General features: G+C 49.5%; 1 protein-coding gene across 7 annotated transcripts in view; it reads right to left on the bottom strand.

Moving 5' to 3' along the window:
* Atp2b3 (ATPase plasma membrane Ca2+ transporting 3) overlaps nucleotides 1-18143 on the bottom strand; it is a 67463-nt gene that overhangs the window by 38303 nt on the left and 11017 nt on the right. For all 7 annotated transcript variants that reach the window (XM_029473503.1, XM_021152982.3, XM_085838155.1 and 4 more), the window contains exons 2-6: nucleotides 9043-9370; nucleotides 3389-3586; nucleotides 3032-3289; nucleotides 2468-2593; nucleotides 1796-1921 (exon numbers count right to left, since the gene is read on the bottom strand). In XM_029473503.1, the coding sequence (XP_029329363.1) occupies nucleotides 1796-1921; nucleotides 2468-2593; nucleotides 3032-3289; nucleotides 3389-3586; nucleotides 9043-9250 (916 nt within the window). In that variant the 5' untranslated portion in view covers nucleotides 9251-9370. The remainder of the gene's footprint in view (nucleotides 1-1795; nucleotides 1922-2467; nucleotides 2594-3031; nucleotides 3290-3388; nucleotides 3587-9042; nucleotides 9371-18143) is intronic.

Raw genomic sequence — 18143 nt, forward strand, 5'->3', positions numbered from 1 at the left:
CCAGGAAAGTGCAGGTTATGGCAGTTCAAGGGAGAGACCCTTGGCTTCAAGGGGAGGAAGTGCATTTCCTAGAGGATCTTATATGTGAGGGGCTCTCTGTCAATCAAGCGGAACCAAGAGGGTACCAAGCAAGATCATCTATCTTGGGGACTCAAACTAAGCTCAGCTGAGCTTGTCTGTTCATTCCTGGAGCACACATTAAAGTTGCCCAGTGTAGGAGAATGCTAGGGCAGTGAGGTAGGAGTGGGTGGGTGGGGAAGCTCCCTCATAGAAGCAGGGGGGGATGAGGGATGGGATAGGGGGGTTGCAGAGGGGAAACTGGGAAGGGGATAACATTTGGAGTGTAAATAAATAAAATAACACACACATGTATGTATGTATGCTGTGAGATAACATTGGGAGGAGCTCAGTGTAGATAGGGGGCTTGGTGCAAGTGGAAGAAAACCTGGCCTACCTACCAAAAGCAGGGAAGTGTCCATATAGGGAGGCACAGAACCAGGCTGCCAGGAAACAAGGATAAGGATAATGGAAGCTTTTTGATGATAGCAGCCCTGCCAGCTCATGTCTCTCTGCCCCTTGGGACAGGGGGATTTAAGAGGTGACCTAAGGCTAGTACTAACTTGTCCTTCCTCATGCTGGTCTGTCCCTGTGTAGTCTAAGACCAATTGTTCTGGCTCCAGGTCTCCTAAGATGGGCATGCATGCATCTGGAGATGTCTGCTCCCTGGTCACCTTGGGCTGTGGGAAAAAACTGAAGATAGATTGCTTATCAGAACTATGGTATATGCCTGAGTCACAGAAGACCAGAGCCTGGTATAGGGAAGCTCTGTAACTCCATGGCTTTAAGTACCATGGCTGGAAGAAGGCAGTATAGTAGCTTTGTGCTAGGGAGCCTGGGGTCATCAGAAAGGTAGACTCTAAAATTCTGTTTCTATCCATTACTGTCCCCAGGGCAGGACTACCACTTTCTGGAGAGCCTACTTTCCCAACATCACCCAGCACCCTCTGGTCCTGGTTATCATTTTGAGACCTATTCCTTTTTATTCAGGAGACTTCCATTTTGGATTTTATGACACCCTCCTCCTCCAAGATCTTTTGTGTGAGAGCTGAGCACCTTGAGAGTGGGCATGAAGACCTCAGCAGCATCTTTGTTTCTCTTCCTTCCTTCCTTCCTTCCTTCCTTCCTTCCTTCCTTCCTTCCTTCCTTCCTTCCTTCCTTCCTTCCTTCCTTTCTTTCTTTCTTTCTTTCTTTCTTTCTTTCTTTCTTTCTTTCTTTCTTTCTTTCTTTCTTTCTTTCTCTTTCTCTTTCTTTCTCTTTCTCTCTCTCTTTCTTTCTTTCTTTCTTTCTTTCTTTCTTTCTTTCTTTCTTTCTTTCTTTCTTTCTTTTGAGACAGGGTTTCTTTGTATAGCTCCAGCTGTCCTGGAACTCACTATATAGACCAGGCTGGCTTCAGACTCACAGAGATCCACCTGCCTCTGCCTCCTGAGTGTTGGGATTAAAGGTGTGTGCCACCATACCCAGCTTCCAGCAGCATCTTTCAAAGTGAGGTAAGAGGTTACATTTCTGTGACCACACTCCACCCCAGGGACAGATGTACCAAAGCCATCAGGGAATAGACATCTAAGGAAAGCTGCCCCTACACAGGGGTCATTGGCCTGCTGGCTGCTATGGAAAAATACCAGAAGGATCCCTAAGAATAACCAGAAGAACCAGCATGCAGATGAAGAAGCAAGAACAGGAACATAGAAGAAACTGCATCATCATTGCTGTACATTGGAAGTCATGGCTGCCTTACCTTTCTTGTCTTTCTTCTCCTCCTCCTCTCCACCTGCCCCAAGCAATGTAAAGATGATGCCTGTCTGGGAGTTCACACCAACAGCTGTTACCACCATTCTTCCAGAACCTTCCATGACATGAGTTCCTGGCACAGAAACACAGAGGAACTAAGATAAAGATTTGTACAGCCTGGTAGGACATACTCAGCAGCCATAAGCTGGCTCTTGAGGGTTTTCCTGAGGCAGGTATGGGTCTTACAGAAGTCAGTGTGACTATTGGCCCCTCCATCTAAGCTTTTCTGTCCATTTCCCATTAAGATAAAAGTGGGTTGAATGAGAACCTTCTAGAAAAGGAACAAAGCACTCACTGGGTCATTTCTAGTCTGGATGTGGAAGGAGCACAATATTGACTTCAGAATGCTCTCCCTTTGGAATGTCCTATTTATGATACCAAGGACTCCCTTGAGCAGGGAAGGCCCATGTCTTTGCCCCATGGCTGAAGCCACACCACCAGGCCTTCAGTAACCTGCTCTGGCATGGCAATGGGTAGCATTCTCAGACTTCCCAACCAAAGGGCTACTCAGGGAGACCCTAGCTAAGACAAGTCCGGCAGGATGACTTAGCTGGGGATGCTGGGCCAAATGGCTTTCAAAGTGACCTTACACTTGGCTAGTTAGGCAGGTGTCTCTCACCTGAGAGCAGCATAGGATCTTTGTCTGCTGATTTTCGAACATGGTCCGACTCGCCGGTCAGGGAGCTCTCATCAATCTTGAGGTCATTGCCTTGGATGAGCACACCATCGGCAGGCAGAAGATCTCCTATATACCATCCCAGGCCAGAATCAGAGGCTATGGGTTCATGGGACCTCCCCACCTTTGCTATTTCCCACCTTTCCCAGGGGAGGTCCTGTCATCTGGCAAAGATCTGGGGAGCTCTCTTCTTTCAGCCTCCTCCTTTGAGGGGGATCATCCACATGTAACCACGTTGTCCAGCTCTCGTTGAGCAGGGACAATGGTTGTATTGTGGAGTAGTGGGAGAAGACCTCCTCAGAGGCTATGAGGTCAGTGTGGTCACTGTTGTGTCTCAAACTCCTTTTCTGCCCCTCCTTACAGCCCCTATGTGTCAATCTCAGGGTGAAAACACACAGACCACTGGAGAGACAGTCTGAGCTTGAAAGGGGTTTCACTGGCTCAACCTTCCCAGAAATGCTATTCAGATGCTTTCTTGGCAGAGCAGATGAAGATGGACACACGTACCGTATTTGACCTGGGCAATGTCCCCTACCACCAGGGCTGCCACAGGGACCTGGAGGAGCTGCCCATTTCGTATGACAGTAAACTTCTGCTCCTGTTCAATACGGCTCTGAAGACCTCGGAACTGCTTTTCCTTGCTCCAGTCATTGAAGGCTGTGACCAGTACCACACAGATGACAGAGAGTAGGATGGCAGCCCCCTCAATCCAGCCAGCTTCAGCCTCTCCTTCATCCTCTGCCCCACCAGACACATTCCCACAGGCTGTGTCCAAAGACGAAGGAGAACAGAAAGGAAGGAGAGATTAAGTCATGGGAACCAAGAGCTAGGACCTCTTCCCAGCCCAGAATCTTTACCCCTTACCTTCACTTTCCTCTCCAGGAGGTGCATAGAAGGAGAGGCCCAGGGAGACGATAGCAGCAACCTCCAGGATGATGAGAGTCACGTCCTGCAGGGCTTCCCACACCAGTTGCAGGAAGGTCTTAGGCTGCTTTGGGGGGATGAAGTTCTGCCCATAGATCTGCCTGCGTTTCTCCAAGTCATTGGTGTTGTCTGCCAGGCCTACGTAGTGCCCCAGAAAAGTGGCAGAAGCACAGAAGAAGATGATACCAGCTAGCCCTTGATGCCATTAAGCATCCCCGATTAAACTGCTGCTGCTGTTGCTGCTGCTGCGAGAGTGGCCTTTGTGGCTTTCTGACCAAAGCCTGTGCCTCTAGAATTCTGGAGTGGATACTTAGAGTAGGCACAGTGGTACAGGCCTGGTACTATAAGCCCCAGGACCAAGCATGGGGACCAAGTACAGCCCTCACAGGGAGTACCTAGCCTGAGAAAGGGATGGTAGCCTAGGAAAGGTGTTATCAATTTTCTGATGCACTTATAAAACAACAGGCCTAGGGAGGGAGGCCCTGTGTCTGTGGATGTCTCAATTACTGAAACACTAACCCAGGCCATGTACCTTCTATGTCTGCTGTCGCTTCCATGTCTAAGCTTTCTGGGAGAGATGCTGGCAGAGACGTGATAACACCCAACAAGGGAAAGAACAGCAAGGACCTACGAGGGTACTACATGGCCAAGGATAGCTAAGACAGCAGCTAGAGGCTTCCTGGGTTGGGGTGGAAAGTAGGTGAACCAATACCTAGGCGGCTTCAGTGGATTTGTGGAGATATCATCAATCAAGGGGATCCAGGTAATATTAGCCAAGTTTTATGCTAACACTTAGAGTCTATGTCTCTTGCAGAGTGCTGGCCACTAGGCCCCACACAGGCCTGCAAGATGGGACTGAGCATTTGCTACACTGGCACCTCAAAAGTGAAGCAGCCCCTGGACCTTGGCCACCCTACTTGATGCCATTGGTCTACTTGGTTCAAAGACAGTCAGGGCCACATAGCCTAACTTGCAAAAGGAGCAAAGCACAGGGGAACCAGGGATCAGGGACATGGGAGTGTCCAGAAGCATAGTTTGTTGAAAAAGATAGAGCAAAGTCTTCTGGAGGTTGATGGAGGCCTACTTTCTAGAAGTTTCTCATGGAAGGAGCAAAAAGAATGAGTGTGAGAGAAAGTTCTTTGGTCCAGTGACCTACACAGGAGATTATCTTGTGAGGAGATGAGGAAGACTCTCGAAGTTCATTGAGATGGAAGTATGGAGCCAGCCAGCCATAAGAAGCAAAATCAGAAGTCTGTGGCATTGCATACCAAGCTATGGTCTGAGAAACCAATCCACTATGTTGTGCATGGAGGCTGTTCCACAGTGTGGATGGTGAGGGGGACACTGCTGGAGATCGAAAGGACCAGCACCAGGAAAGGACAACAGGGTTTCACAGAAGCTGAGCTATTGTGCCAGGGTTGAGGAGAGGATAAGCCAAGGTCAGGTGTCCACAGTGCCTAGGAAGTGCCTAGGCACACGAATTCCCTATACTTTACACCTTCTCAGAGCTTGGCCCTGGGGCCAAACATGAGCTCTCATCTGGAGGCCACATGAACTTACATCTAGAGATGCTCTGCAAAATTCAGTGGCCAACCTCCTCAGGAGCCTCATGGTTTCCTTTGGTCTCACAATGACCCCTTCTCATCCAATTCTGTCACTTGTCATCCCTGAGCATGAGAAATGGGGATGGCTGAGGCTAAGGAGACTGTCAATACTGAGAACAAGGAGGGGAGAGGAAAAGGAGGTTCCAGTGCAGGCCCTCTCAGTCTTAACATGAGTCACTTCAGTCAATGCAGGGTCCAAAAGCAGAGAGGACCTTCACTCTAGGCTTCAGGGCCCTGGAGGTAACCTCTACATAGATCTCAGGCAAGTGAGATGATACTACACTCCTACAGGCTGATCCAGTCCCTTAAGTTCACCCAGGACTCCAGTGCTATGCCCCTAAGGGACCAGCTCCATACTGACACCTAATGGATGGCAGCTTGAAATTCCCATCAGTAGTCACTGGCATGGCTTCGACCACCTGCTGAAGGAGCTGAGTGGTGAGATAAAGGGTCACCCAATCCATGGGGCATGCACAGCAGGCTGAGTTCAGTAAGGCTTATAAGACTCAGTCCCACACCAATCACCAATAAGGAAGTGCTGGCAGTGGGCCTTCTGCAGAGGATCAGGGTGGAGCTTGAATGAAGTGGAAGAACTGAGAAGAGCAAAAGTCACAACCAGCACAGCCTTGGCACGTTCACACCATCTAGCCACACAGTGTCCTTCCCACCCAGAGGGCTGCAGCTGTTCCTGCCTTTCTCTCCCTGGCCTCATTGAGCCTGGCCTGGGCTGGCAGCTCAGATTTCTGCTGGGGCCAAAGGCCTCTTTCTGAAGTCCCGCAGCTTCCCCAGTAGGATGTCTTGGAGGCTTCAGTCTCTGTGGTAGCAGTGGTGGGGACAAGGATCAAGCTGGGGGTGGGGCAACCTTTCCTCCAGATTAAGCCTTTTCTCCTTCAACTAAAGGAGCTATGAGAGGTGCAACATTACAAGGGATGTACCAGAACTCTGAGCTCCTAGACACTTGGGGTTTACACTGCCCTTGGCCTGGAGCCCCCAGAGAGGGGAAGTGACCCATTCTAACTTCTAGAAAGCCCATGATTCCCATGGCACCATGTGACTCTGCTTCCTGACTATCCTACTTCACATGCCCAGATTGTCCCCAAGGCCAATAAGGCCCTTAGGCTCTTTTCCCCGGGAACTCACTCCCTTCCCCTCCTCTGCCTTGCCCTTGGCCTTGGATCGGCCTTACCGCTGCAGTAATGCCTCACTGTCTCCTTTGCCTGACACTGGCAGCTGCCTTCAGATTGACCCTGAAGTACGAACCTTTCTCTGGGATTGGGGGTCCTAACAGGTGCCACACTGCCATGCTTCGTGTGTAGTAGAGAAAGCAGCTAGCTGTGGCCCTTCTTGTTCCAAGCACATGCCCACCTAGCAGGTCCAAGATATGGGGACAGAGGGTGGATGTTTGGCACGGACACACATGGGCTGCTTGCCTAGAGCAGAGGCCAGATGCCATCAGAATTGGATTAGGACCACATTGTGTTGGCTCTCAGCTAATCTGCTCCCTCCTTCTTTGGACTGCCTGTGGAGAACAGACAAGACAGGGGCATGGCACTGAGCCCCCTTACCAGCCTACCCCAAGGTTCTTGAGCAGCAGGTAGGCCCTTCTTCAGCATGGGTTCTGGAATCCTCTGAATTGCTACAGAGGCTAAGAGATTAGTGGATTAGTGCAATAACTGCCAAAGTCCCCTCTACCAACATGGCTCCCTTGTCTTCTGTCAAGCCCCTTCTGGGCTCCAGGGGATTGGCATGGGGCCTGGAGTACAGTTAAGCCCTCCCTCTAAGAAGGCCTGCTGAGGAGCCTGCCTGCTCAAGGTTTGCTGAGCCAAGGAAATGAAGGAGTGAGAGTCACCTGCTCCTTGCCTCACACAGCTGGGCCCAAGGAGCCTGGGGGAAAGGGCTGGTCCTTAAGCTGCCATAGGGACTTAGGGTCTCAGAGGCTTGTTCGGGGCTGAACCACCCACCTGGGCACCTGCTCTTCTCTATACCCACCCCATTTAGAGGCACCAGATGAGCACTGTAGCTCTGTGGCAGAATCGGGCAGGTTCCCAGGGGCCTTGACATTTTAAATATTTAACAAGGCCTGACAGGCAGAGGGAAGAGCTGCCAGCTGAAGCCCATCTGTTTCCTTTGATCTGGGAGAGGCCAGAGCCCTTGCATCTAAATAGCCCTCTACCCCAGCCTTCTCAGAGGCCCTAAGTCCTCGGGGGGGGGGGCAAGGAGAAGGAAGGAAAGAGATCCTTTGGCATGGAGCCCAGCCATCTGCCCTGACAGAATGCTGCTTCAGGCTGGTGAGTGTGTGCGTGCGTGCATGCGTGCGTTTGAGGGCATGTGTGCTAGGCAGGCTGAGTAGGTTGTCCATGGGTGTAGCAGTCCCACAGCTTAGTTCAGGAAAACTCAGATGGCCCAGGGAGACCATCAAACCTTGAGTTCTTAACCTGGCCCATGGGCTTGCCTTCCCCTATCTCTAATGCTCCCTTGGGCCCATGCACTACTGCCTATGGACAGATGATGCTTTCTTCAATCCACTCGGGGCAAGACTAGAGTAAGAGCATCTGGTGTGTGCCCACCCTAGAGGCTCTGGGTTGGGTAGGACAGGGGATCCAGGGAACAGGAGGAATACAGGTGGTGGCAGCCAGGACTTGCAGGACTGAGTGCACCAAAGTGCCACAACTAAATGTGCAGCTGATAAAATCAATCAGCATTGGCTGAGAAGCAAACCTGGCACCAGGATGGGTTAGGTCCAGTAACCCTGCCAAGCTGGTGTCAGATGGGCTTGAAAGGATTCCAGTTCCTGAAATCTGAGGCTAGAGTTAGCTCTTTGAGGACCCTAGTCTCACCACGGAAAACTCCAGCACCAGGGAGTTAAGGACCCAAGATGGCAGATCCTCCACTCTGGATATTCTAGAGTACTCTCACCATGTTTCATCCAGAGGCTCACTAGTGTGAGACCTGCACTGACTCAGGCTCATATCTCTCTGGGACAGCCTGTTATTGCTGTCACTTATGTTTGTGTGTGTGTGTGTGTGTGTGCGTGCGCGCGTGCGCACACGCATGAGTGTATGTGCTCATATATGCTAATGACTAAAGGTAAACGTCTAGTGTCTTCCTCTCTACCAAATTGTGACAGAGTCTTTCACTGAAACTAGAGTTCACTGATTTGCTAGGCTGGTTGATACACAAGCCCCACAGATTTTCTTATCTCTGTCTCCTCAGTGCCATGACTACAGGAACACACTCCATGCTCTGCTTTTTACATGGGAGCTGAAAACTCAAACTCATGACTTCATGTTTGCAGAGCAAGCACTTCACCTACTGGGCCATCACCCCAATCCCAATCACCACTACTGCTAATGGTACCATGTGACTAGTGGGCCCTAGTTTGGGTCTGCCTTTCCCACAAGACTCAAATGTCTCTAAGCAATCCTTAGGCCACCCCTTCCTTGCATGGAGAAGGACCCCTTCGACTTGAGTCCCAGAGGGCTCCACATTGAATCCCCCCTTTTTTCCTGGTTCCTCTTAACTAAGCCCAAGTTTAAGCACAAATATATAGACAGAGGTGATGGTTTCCTCTTCCTTCACTAGGAGACAGTTGGCACTGCTTTGTTTCTTGGAAAGAAGAAGTTGAGGGTTTCCATTTGGATCCTCCACCTTTAGTGGCCCTAATCTGCCCCCCTCCTCTTTTCCTCTTGTAGGGTGGAAAATGACTGATCACAGAGGTGTGGATGAGGGCTCAAGAAATTAATTGCCCAGTGGGTGATAATCTGCCCTTGCACAAAGTACCTTCCAGGCAAGAGAAAGTGACTGAGCAGAGGGTAATAATCAGGGTCCCAGTTTCTGTGTCCTCCAAGGGTCAACTGGGCCTTACTTTCACAGAGCCATTCAAGGCAACCATAGCAGCAGCAGTATCACAGAGCCCTGAGTATGCCCCAGGGGGAAGAAAGACCCCATGTTCCTAGGCTACCCCTTTCCCTGTCCAACCTAGTGGCTTACCCTCAGTAGGTGAGGTCTTCAGCCTCCTGCACAGCCCGCTGACATCCCCATAGGCTTCTTGAATCTTCTGCAGTGCCTCAGCACCTCGGAGCTCCATGAGGCTTCGTAGTTCTGCCAGTGTGCATCCAAAGCCACCCACATGGGGCACTTCCCGCTGCTGCTGGGGCTTGGGGTGGAACTCAATGGAACTGTTTGCCATGTCGCCCATCCTGTCTGTCAGCCTTCTCACAGGTGCTGCTTCAACTCAATTGCAGCTAGGGACAGGTGTCCACCTAAGATCCCAGTGCTGAGGCAAGGTGGTGGTGGAAAAGAGGCTAAGTGTGAACACCTGGAGAGGAGGAAAGAAGATGCCAAGAGACTGGTTCAGACAAAAATGAAGGACCAGGGGTCTGGGATTCTGCTGCAAATCTTTATTCAGTGTGCTTTATCACTCATGAGTGCCAAATAAATCTCCCAGGCCTCACTAGATAGACCCCCCCCAAGTCTTGCCTATTATGACTATCCAGAGCTCTAGGGTTTGTTTAGGTGGGGAAGCACCAGCTAGCTCTCACTGCCTCTTTAATCCACTTGAAAACCCATTTGGAAAGAAGGCAATACATTTGGCGTCAAGAGTAGCTGCTCTTGCTTTATATGCACAAGAGATCAGTGCCCATCATCAGCTTCTTGTTGACCCTCCCATCTTCCCATTCTTGCCTGAATAAGACTTGCTCAGTGCCCACTGCTCTGCTCTAAATACCCAGCAGCCCTCAGTGGCTCAGGTCTGGGCTGTTCAAGGTTCCAGAGGATAGACTGAGCTACGGAGAGAGCCAGATGGGTTCCTTGTCAAGGCTGAGTGTAAAGGGTTTTTCTGTGGCCCTCAGAGTGTCTGGGGGTAGGAGGAGGAGAGGAGGAAGCCCAGTGGTAAGCAGATAGTAGAAAAAAGGGGGGCGGTAGGGAAGGAGGTAAAGAGGAATGGACAGGGAAAGGAGGGTAGGGACAAGGGAAATGAAAGTGGAGGGGGACCAGAATAGGGCACACAGGAGAAAGCCCAAAGCAATCACAGGTCACTAGTGACACTGCTGACACACTACTACCACATCCAGATGACAAAGGAGCTAAGGTCTTCCTTTCTGAAAACATCCAGAGCACTACCAGGTCATACAATCGTCCCTTTTTTAGGGCTTCCCGAAGCTATTATATTTATCTTCTTCATCAGTGCACCTTACCTTACCTAGGAAACTGCTATCCCCTGGAGTTGCATCTTTGGCCTTCATGGGGTCTGAATGGAGCCATTAGACCCCATTGGACCTGTCCTCCTCCTCCCTCAAGGCCATGTTCCCCTAGAACTAGCCACAGAGCACAAGGCTTTGGACTTTATCAGTAAACAATATGCTTGGCCAGACTAGGCCTCTCACCTTTGGGGGAAAACTGGTTCAGAACAATCCTCTCAAAATCAGAACTCAGAAATCCATCTAGGTTTCTGATGTAGAATCACCAGTGGTGAAAAAAAATAACCTGGAGCCCAGAAGAAAGACCAAAAAGCCTTTATGCAGCTAAAATAGAGACGCTTAACTCCATGACCTTTGCTCTCCAGGTTAGTTCCGCTGAGCCCTATGGGTTGCCATGAATTGAGAGTATCACACCTAGAGGAAGAGCAGATGCTTTAGGGAGCAATAAAAACATTCCCGCTCGTGCTCCAAACATGGAGCTTCAACTCTCAAGAAGAAGTGTGTGTGCCCATTGACAAGGGTGGTGGGTGGGAAAGGGGAGACTTAGAGTGCCCATCCCAAGTGGTTACCATTTCACAATTTGGGTGCCCGAGTGTTAACAGTTTCATTAGTTCCTACATGGAGCAGCCTTCATTTCTAGAAGATGTGGGAAGAAAATGGCAAATACAAGATGACTTCCCCATATTTTTCCCAATCCTATGTACCTTTCTCTCACCAAGTCTCCCAGTTGGTCATCTAACAAATATTTACTGAGCATCTACTACATGGCAAGCACTGACCTTTTGTGTTAGAGGTCCACAAGATTAAACTAGTTGATTTTCTCTGTGTGGCTGAGCTGTAAGAAGTAAGGTTCGCTTCAGAGGCCCAAAGCCCTGGAGTTTCAGGGAAGGCCTCTAGGAAGGACAAGGGAAAGAAAAGACTGAAAGGAGGAAAAGCAGCTAAGCAAGGCTGGGGGAGGGGCAGAGACTGCGGCCCTTTTGCTTGGCTGAGCAGCAGCAGCCAGAAGCACTGGCTCCGAGATGCCAGGGGCAAGCAGTGGACCCATGGGAAGCTGGGTAGAGTGTGTTCCTTCTCCTGGCGCTCTGTGAATGTGCCATGCCAACCACCTACGAGAGGGTGATAAATATCACTCTCTTGTCAGCACAAGAAGTTGAGGCTTGGTTAAGGGAAATGACAGAGCCAGAAGAAATTGAGACTGCTCCTTCAAGGTAGCTATGTTAGCTTTCAAGTGATATCTGCCTCCCTCAACCCCTACCCCAGGTGACCTTGGCTTAGGATGGTATCCTGACCACCTTCACCTCTCTGACCTCAGCTGAGTGGCTCCCTGATATTCCAGTGCATAAGCAGTTGAGTGCACCTGTCCTCTACTTCTGCCACTCCCAACGTGTTAGCTGCTGGAGAAGATGAATAGGTCTGGTTTGTCTGTGTAGGCACTGGCTTCAGCCAGTACAGCCCCCTATGAGTCAGCTTCTTAGGCAAGGCTGCAAGGAAAGGTCAGATCCACAGGGCTATATGTACCCAGGTGAAAATGTGAGAGGGGGCACTTTCAGCTCTTGTGGAGGGGTAACCAGTACTTGTGTCAGGTAAGGGCCTATTCGCCTTGAGCTTGAAGGCCCGGGGCTCCATCTGAGGACCTGCATGTTCCCAGCTGAGTTCCCTAAAGACTCCACAGGGACTCTTCAGGAAAGGGAAGCCAGATGAAGGATTTTACTCCTTGGAAGCCCATTAATCTTTTCAGCTGTTCTGACCACCTGGAGATGGGGGAGCTCTTAGGCTTGGAATGTGAAGTGAACAGCCTATTGGGCTCTGAGATGGGTACATGTTTTTCAAAGCAGATACCTGCAGGCCACTGCTACAGTCACCCAGGGCCAGAAGTCCTGGAGGAGGCCAGGACTTCCCTAATGTAACTGGAACATTTCTGACATGCACCTCCTCCTCCCGGTTTCTGACTTGCAATGTAGAGGTGCTCCTGACTTTGGATTGCTGTCATTGCTGAAGATGGCTAGACCTTCAATGCCTCATAGACCCTGGGTAGGGAGGTAAGTCCATTATTTCTGATGAGGTCAATCCATGTTACCTCCTTGTATCCAGAGGGATACAGCTGGAGCTCACAGAACCCCTGTTCCTTGTGACTGTCCTGGGGTCAAGCTGTCCTCCCCATCTCAGTATTCCCCAACACCCTGACTGGCAGTCATGGCTAGCTCCCTTTTCTCCATCCCCCTCCCAAGGCAAACATGACACTGTTTACCAACAGAGATCTCCCTAAAGGCTAGCAACTGGTTGCCACACTGCCCTGAAACCTCCTTTCCCTGGCTTAGGCACTATCACTCCAGGAAAGTCTTCCCATAATCTGTGATTGGATCTGCCACACACCTATTCAATCTCCAGCCCCTCCTCTGACTTTGGCCTGTTCCCCACGCCCCACACTGGCTCTACCAGAGACCATGTCTGAGCTTCAACAGCACATCCTTCTCTCTTGTCACCACCTGTTGATTGATATCCAAAATGCTTCTATTAGTTCTAATGCTCCTGTGGAACATTCTCTAGAATATATTTACCAGTTAGTTTTCCAGCCATAATTAATTGCTGCTGAGCCCAAGATCCCATAGTCCATTCCTACTTCCCAGGGCTGGCCATAGCCATGAACAGGAAGTACGTTTACCTGCATCCTTAATTCTTTGAGACACATTGTTCACCACTGAGTTGCCAAAATGCACTGAGTAATCTATCCCAGATGGCCATAGGGCTGGAGATATTAGTGAATGGGGCCTGGTTCATAGAGAGAAAATCTTGGAGTTCTGTAAGGTGGGTAGCATTATCCTGCACAGCATGAAGCCAGTACTGGTGGCTACTCAAACTTTCCTCATCTTCATTCACTTAACAGGCCACAGGACAGATAGAAGACATCAGTTGAGAGGAGGTCCCTTTGAGTGACTCTTGGCTGCTGGAGAGAGCAGAAGGCATATGTTCTCCTCATCCCTGGGTTGTCTGTAAACCTGGATGATGGCCTCCCCCAGTTTTAATAAGGACAGCAGCCATCACTGAAATGGCCAAGAACAGAAGTGACTAGGCCTATCAGTTCTGCAGGCCTGACAGACTTTCCGGCCTGGGCTGGCTGCCGAGAACGGCCTGTAGGCATCAAAAGGGCAGAGAAGGTACCATTTCTGTGCTCTTTCATCTTTCAGACCTTAATTGGCTTAATTGAATTGAGAACCTCCACAGAGGGGCACTTGGACCTTCTGGCATTTGCTTCAGTCTAGCACAAATTGGCCAATATCATAGAGAGGAGAGAGAGAGAGAGAGAGAGAGAGAGAGAGAGAGAGAGAGAGAGAGAGAGAGCAGAAACTTGCATTGGATTCTCTGGCTCAGCTCACCCTCACTGTCAACAGGTTGCTACCCTAGGAGATAGTAGGGTTTTGAAGAAGATAGTACAAGTCCAGACTCATCACCCAAAATGCCTTCTGGACTCTTCCATCCAGTGAGACCTGGACATTTTAATCCCTTGAGGCCCAAATGGAGCACCTACTCTTCTACTGACTCAAATCTGCTTGACCAGATTTGACCAAGCTTGACCAAGTTTCTTCCTTCCTAGCTCTTCTCTCCTCTCTCTCTCTCTCTCTCTCTCTCTCTCTCTCTCTCTCTCTCCCTCTTCCTCTTCTCCTCTCTTTCCCCCTCCTTCTCTCTCTCCACCTTGAATGGGTTCTCTGCCAGTTCCTTGGGTTTCATATATTTGCTTCCCTTGAGCCTAGGCAGCTCTTGGGCAGCAGTTCCTGAGGGAAGAATTCTCTGCTTCTCGGCTTCCTCTTGTGACCCCACTCTTGACACTAAACTTTGAGTTGTCAATGCCCATGGGATAACAATACCTATAATAAAACCCACCAACCCTTACTGCAGCTCACTGTGCACAATACTTGTTTCACAGGGGGAATTGGGGCTCAGATGGGACCAGAGACCTTAGGCATTAAGCTTTTGTTTGATGGTCAGAGGTGAGTCCTAGCTGCTCACATTAACACACCCCATTGTTACCCTTGAGTAGCTTCTCCAACAGGCTCAGGTAGAACCCTTTGTTCTACTTGCTCTGTAGGGCTGCCCAGCCTCATGTTAAGAATAGTCAAGCAATAAAAAGCAAAGTCCACTGCTATTCCCCATGTCAGAACTTTAAAAATGCATTAAAATTCAATATATGGACTGGAAACAGTCCAGGGTTGCCCTCACCTAGCACTAGCAAGACTGTGTGAACATATGTCTCATACCAGTGATGGGACATATGGCCACCAAATACTGCCACTGTTCCTATGGTAGATATCACTGGACACCAGCACCAGCTGCAGGCCAGGAAGTCCCAGTCCCAAGTTACTTCCTAGTTTCTGGGCTCTGAGTGACAAGAACAGTTTCCCTGAAAATAAAATCCAGTTCATGACTCCTGGGCTTGCCAATGGCTCTGGTGCTAGAACCAAGTTTAGGACCTAAGGCAAGAGTCTATCTAGATGGTCAGGAGGCAGAAACCTGGGCCCCTTCACCACCCACTAGTATCTCCCTATGGACTCACCAAATTAGGCCTCTCCTTCCAGATATGACTAGGGCTCAGCAGTGTGACTCACTGGGAGGTGGGGGGAGAGCAGTCCTTGAATTAATAGGCTCCGGCATCTTTCTATCTCCAGACACCTAGAAAACAGCAGTCTGCCCCATGTAGTGGAGAGAGAAGGTCCAGGAATAGGAGCAGAGGCATAGCTCCTGCCTTATAGTCAGATATCCCAGCCACACTTGTACACTGGGTGGGGCCTGGGGCCCAGCTAGGGAGCAGGTGGGGAGAAAGTCTGGGAGGAGGGAATCTTGCAGGGCAGCTGGCTGTCCACTCCCGGGTCTTACATGATGGGGGCAGATACAGGCTTGGCTTGGGAGGCTGAGGATGGTGCTTTAACCCTTGATTTCTCACATCTTCCTTTTCACCACAGGGCCCTTGCCTTCTTGTCCACTTCTGCCCCACCCTTCTGCTTGATACACCTTGGTGACCACCCAAGGACAAGGCCAGCATGCAGCCAGAAAGGGGTAGGGAAGGAGCCAGGCAGAGAAAAGCCTCATTAATATTTCAGAGACACTGTCACTGCAGCTCTTGGGCCCTCACAGCCCCACCACTTTTGCTGGTCGAGGGAGGAGGATGGGAAAAGAGAAGGAAATAAAACTGAGAAAACAGATTTAAAGGGACAGACCCCGCCTCCAATACCATTCTACCCTTGCCCTCCCCCCTGTTCCTGGTACAATCTGTGCACACTCTGCTATTGCTGCTGCCACCACAGAATAGCTCTAAGCCTAGAACAGCTTTGAGCAAAACCAATAACAACAGAAGAGGATCAACCGACACCATGGTACCCCTCCTTGCTTGTGCATCCACCTGACTGAAGTCCTGCCCTTGTAGGCAAGTCTACCAAATCCACCTGGAGAATTGGCTGGGGGCTGTCAACAAGGCCATAGGGATCCTTCTCATCCTGAGGAAAACCAGATGCACATAGGAAAAGAAGTCCCAAAAGAGGCTCCAATTAAGGAGTATGGATCCCAGAAAAACCTACACTCAGAATCATGGGGATGGTACAGATCTAGACAATGCCTAATTCTACCCTTGTTTGTGGGTGGTTCAACATCTAATTGATAGCCAATCACTTTAGTCTTACGTAGGGCAGCCCAGGCAAGCCCTGCATGACCCTCCCCACCTGGCAATCTGTCCAGCCCAAAGGGGGTTTGAGACCTCCACCCAATCAAACACCCTTCAAGGGCATCCTATGCTCAGCCAAGTTTGTGGCCACATATTTGCCTGCTTTTATAGGTTCTGGTGGGGCTCCAAGATCTCCAGTCAGAATAGGCCTCAGGAAAGAATGATAGATATTGCAGCCACAATGCAACATGTCGTGGCAGTTTCTGAAAAAAAAAATTCAGCATCATATTACAGCAGCTCTTCATCTTGTAAGAGTAGAAAGCCAAGACCCACAGAGACTTGTATAGCCACGCTCACAAAACATTATTCACTGTAGCCAAAAAGGTGGAAGCAGCCCAATGTCCATAGATGGACGACTGGACAAACAGATTGGGTGTCCCTCCATTTGCCTATAATGGAAAATCAGTCTTTAAAAGGTAAGGGGATTTCCACACATTCTATGATGTGGTTGACATAAAAGGACAGAGCCTGTCTGGCTTCACTTCTTGGAGGTCCTGAGAGTCACTAGCTATATAGAGACAGGCAGTAGGATGATGGGTGCTGAGGGCTGGAGAGGAGGATAGGGAGCTGGTGTAGTGGGGCTGAGATGCAGCTTGGGACAATGAGCAAGTTCTGGAGATTGATGGTGCTGATGGTGGTACAGCAACGAGGATGTGGTACATGCTTCAGGCTCTAATGGCTCTAATGTCCTGTTTTGTGTTTTCTTATTTGTGTCCAAGGTGGTATATAGGGAGCTTGAGTGGTCTTTTGTGGTGTCCCAAGTCATATTATCTCACTCCTCAGACAAGTGAAAACAGCAGTCCATTCTGCTCATGTGGAAATGAGCATTTAGGGAGACCCCTGTCAGGGAAATGGCAGCCTAAGTAATCCCTTCCCATGTGCCCTACACACATCCCACAGCCTGTGTGCACCATCCCTGCTATGTGCTATCTGCTGTTACCATTATTGCCTACCTACTTGGACCACTTTTGTTTATGTCTTGTGGTGCTAGGGGTAGACCCTCTGGTCCAAGCATTCTAAGCAAGTGATCTACCATTATGATGCCTAAATTGCTTTCTTACTTGGGAATGGTTGGAGCAGGCATGTACTCCCTCTCTTGTAGCTACTGGCAGAGCTTCCCTGGGAGAAGCAAGCCCAGTCCATCCTCAGAAGGGATGGTATAATCACTTGAGGGAAAGCCTGGCCTCAAGATGAGTGAATTCTATACACAGAATGTGACTTTGGAAGCAGGGCCTGGTGGTTGGTTAAAGCCTGTAATTCCAAGTGCTTAGTAGGCTGTGATAGGAGAATTGAGAGTTCAAGACCTGACTGGGATGTAGAATGAATTCAAGACAAGACTGGGTAAGTTAGTGGGACTCTGTCTCAAAATAAAAAAAGTAAAAGTAGGCCTGGGGACACAGTTTAGCCATTATGATGCCCTGAGTTCAACCCCTACTGCCAAAATGGCTTTGGGAAGTACTAATGGACCCTTAGAATGTTCTGGAAGAGACTATATGATATTTTGCTAGCTAGATGTCTTATTGTTTAGTCAATGACTGTATTTTTTGACTCCCTTGTAGCTACATATAACCATGTGACCACACTCTGGCCAATTGGATATAAATAGAAGTGAGAGGAACAACTTCAAGGTTCAAGTTGAATCGTGAAAGAGAAGTGACATGTTCTCCCCTGTTCTTCTTTAACCTCCTGGCTGAAATGCTGGTGTGAGGATCAGGTGGTAATGGCTTTCTTGTGTCATTTTGCATATGGATCTACATGTATCATATAGGAGCCCAGATACCTATATATAAAGAAGTCATCACAGCAGCCACAGGTTGTGCAACTAGACTTCTACCTGAGCCAGAAATGAACTTCTTTGCTGACAGAGATGTTATTATTCCTGGTTCCACTAAAGAGGACAGCCCCATAAGCTGAAGAAACTGGAGATGCAGAGGGAAAAACTCAAGCATCCCCCTTCACTATGTACCCAATTTAGGCATGGTTATGGGGAGTTAGGAGGCTTCTGAAACTTTCCAGGGCCTTCTAAATCTCATACTCTTATGGGTTCCCTGTATGTGACCACCTGTAGCCTGGCTCCCTCTCATCTATCTGTATTATTCGACACTGTCATAAATGTTCTAGTTAAAGCAGAAGGGAGGAGACGGGACTATAAGAAAGAGATGCAAGGTCAGTCCTGTCACATG

The sequence above is a fragment of the Mus caroli genome, unplaced genomic scaffold (assembly GCF_978045245.1).
Source record: "Mus caroli unplaced genomic scaffold, Mus_caroli_1 scaffold_5, whole genome shotgun sequence".
In the NCBI taxonomy this organism is placed as follows: Eukaryota; Metazoa; Chordata; class Mammalia; order Rodentia; family Muridae; genus Mus; species Mus caroli.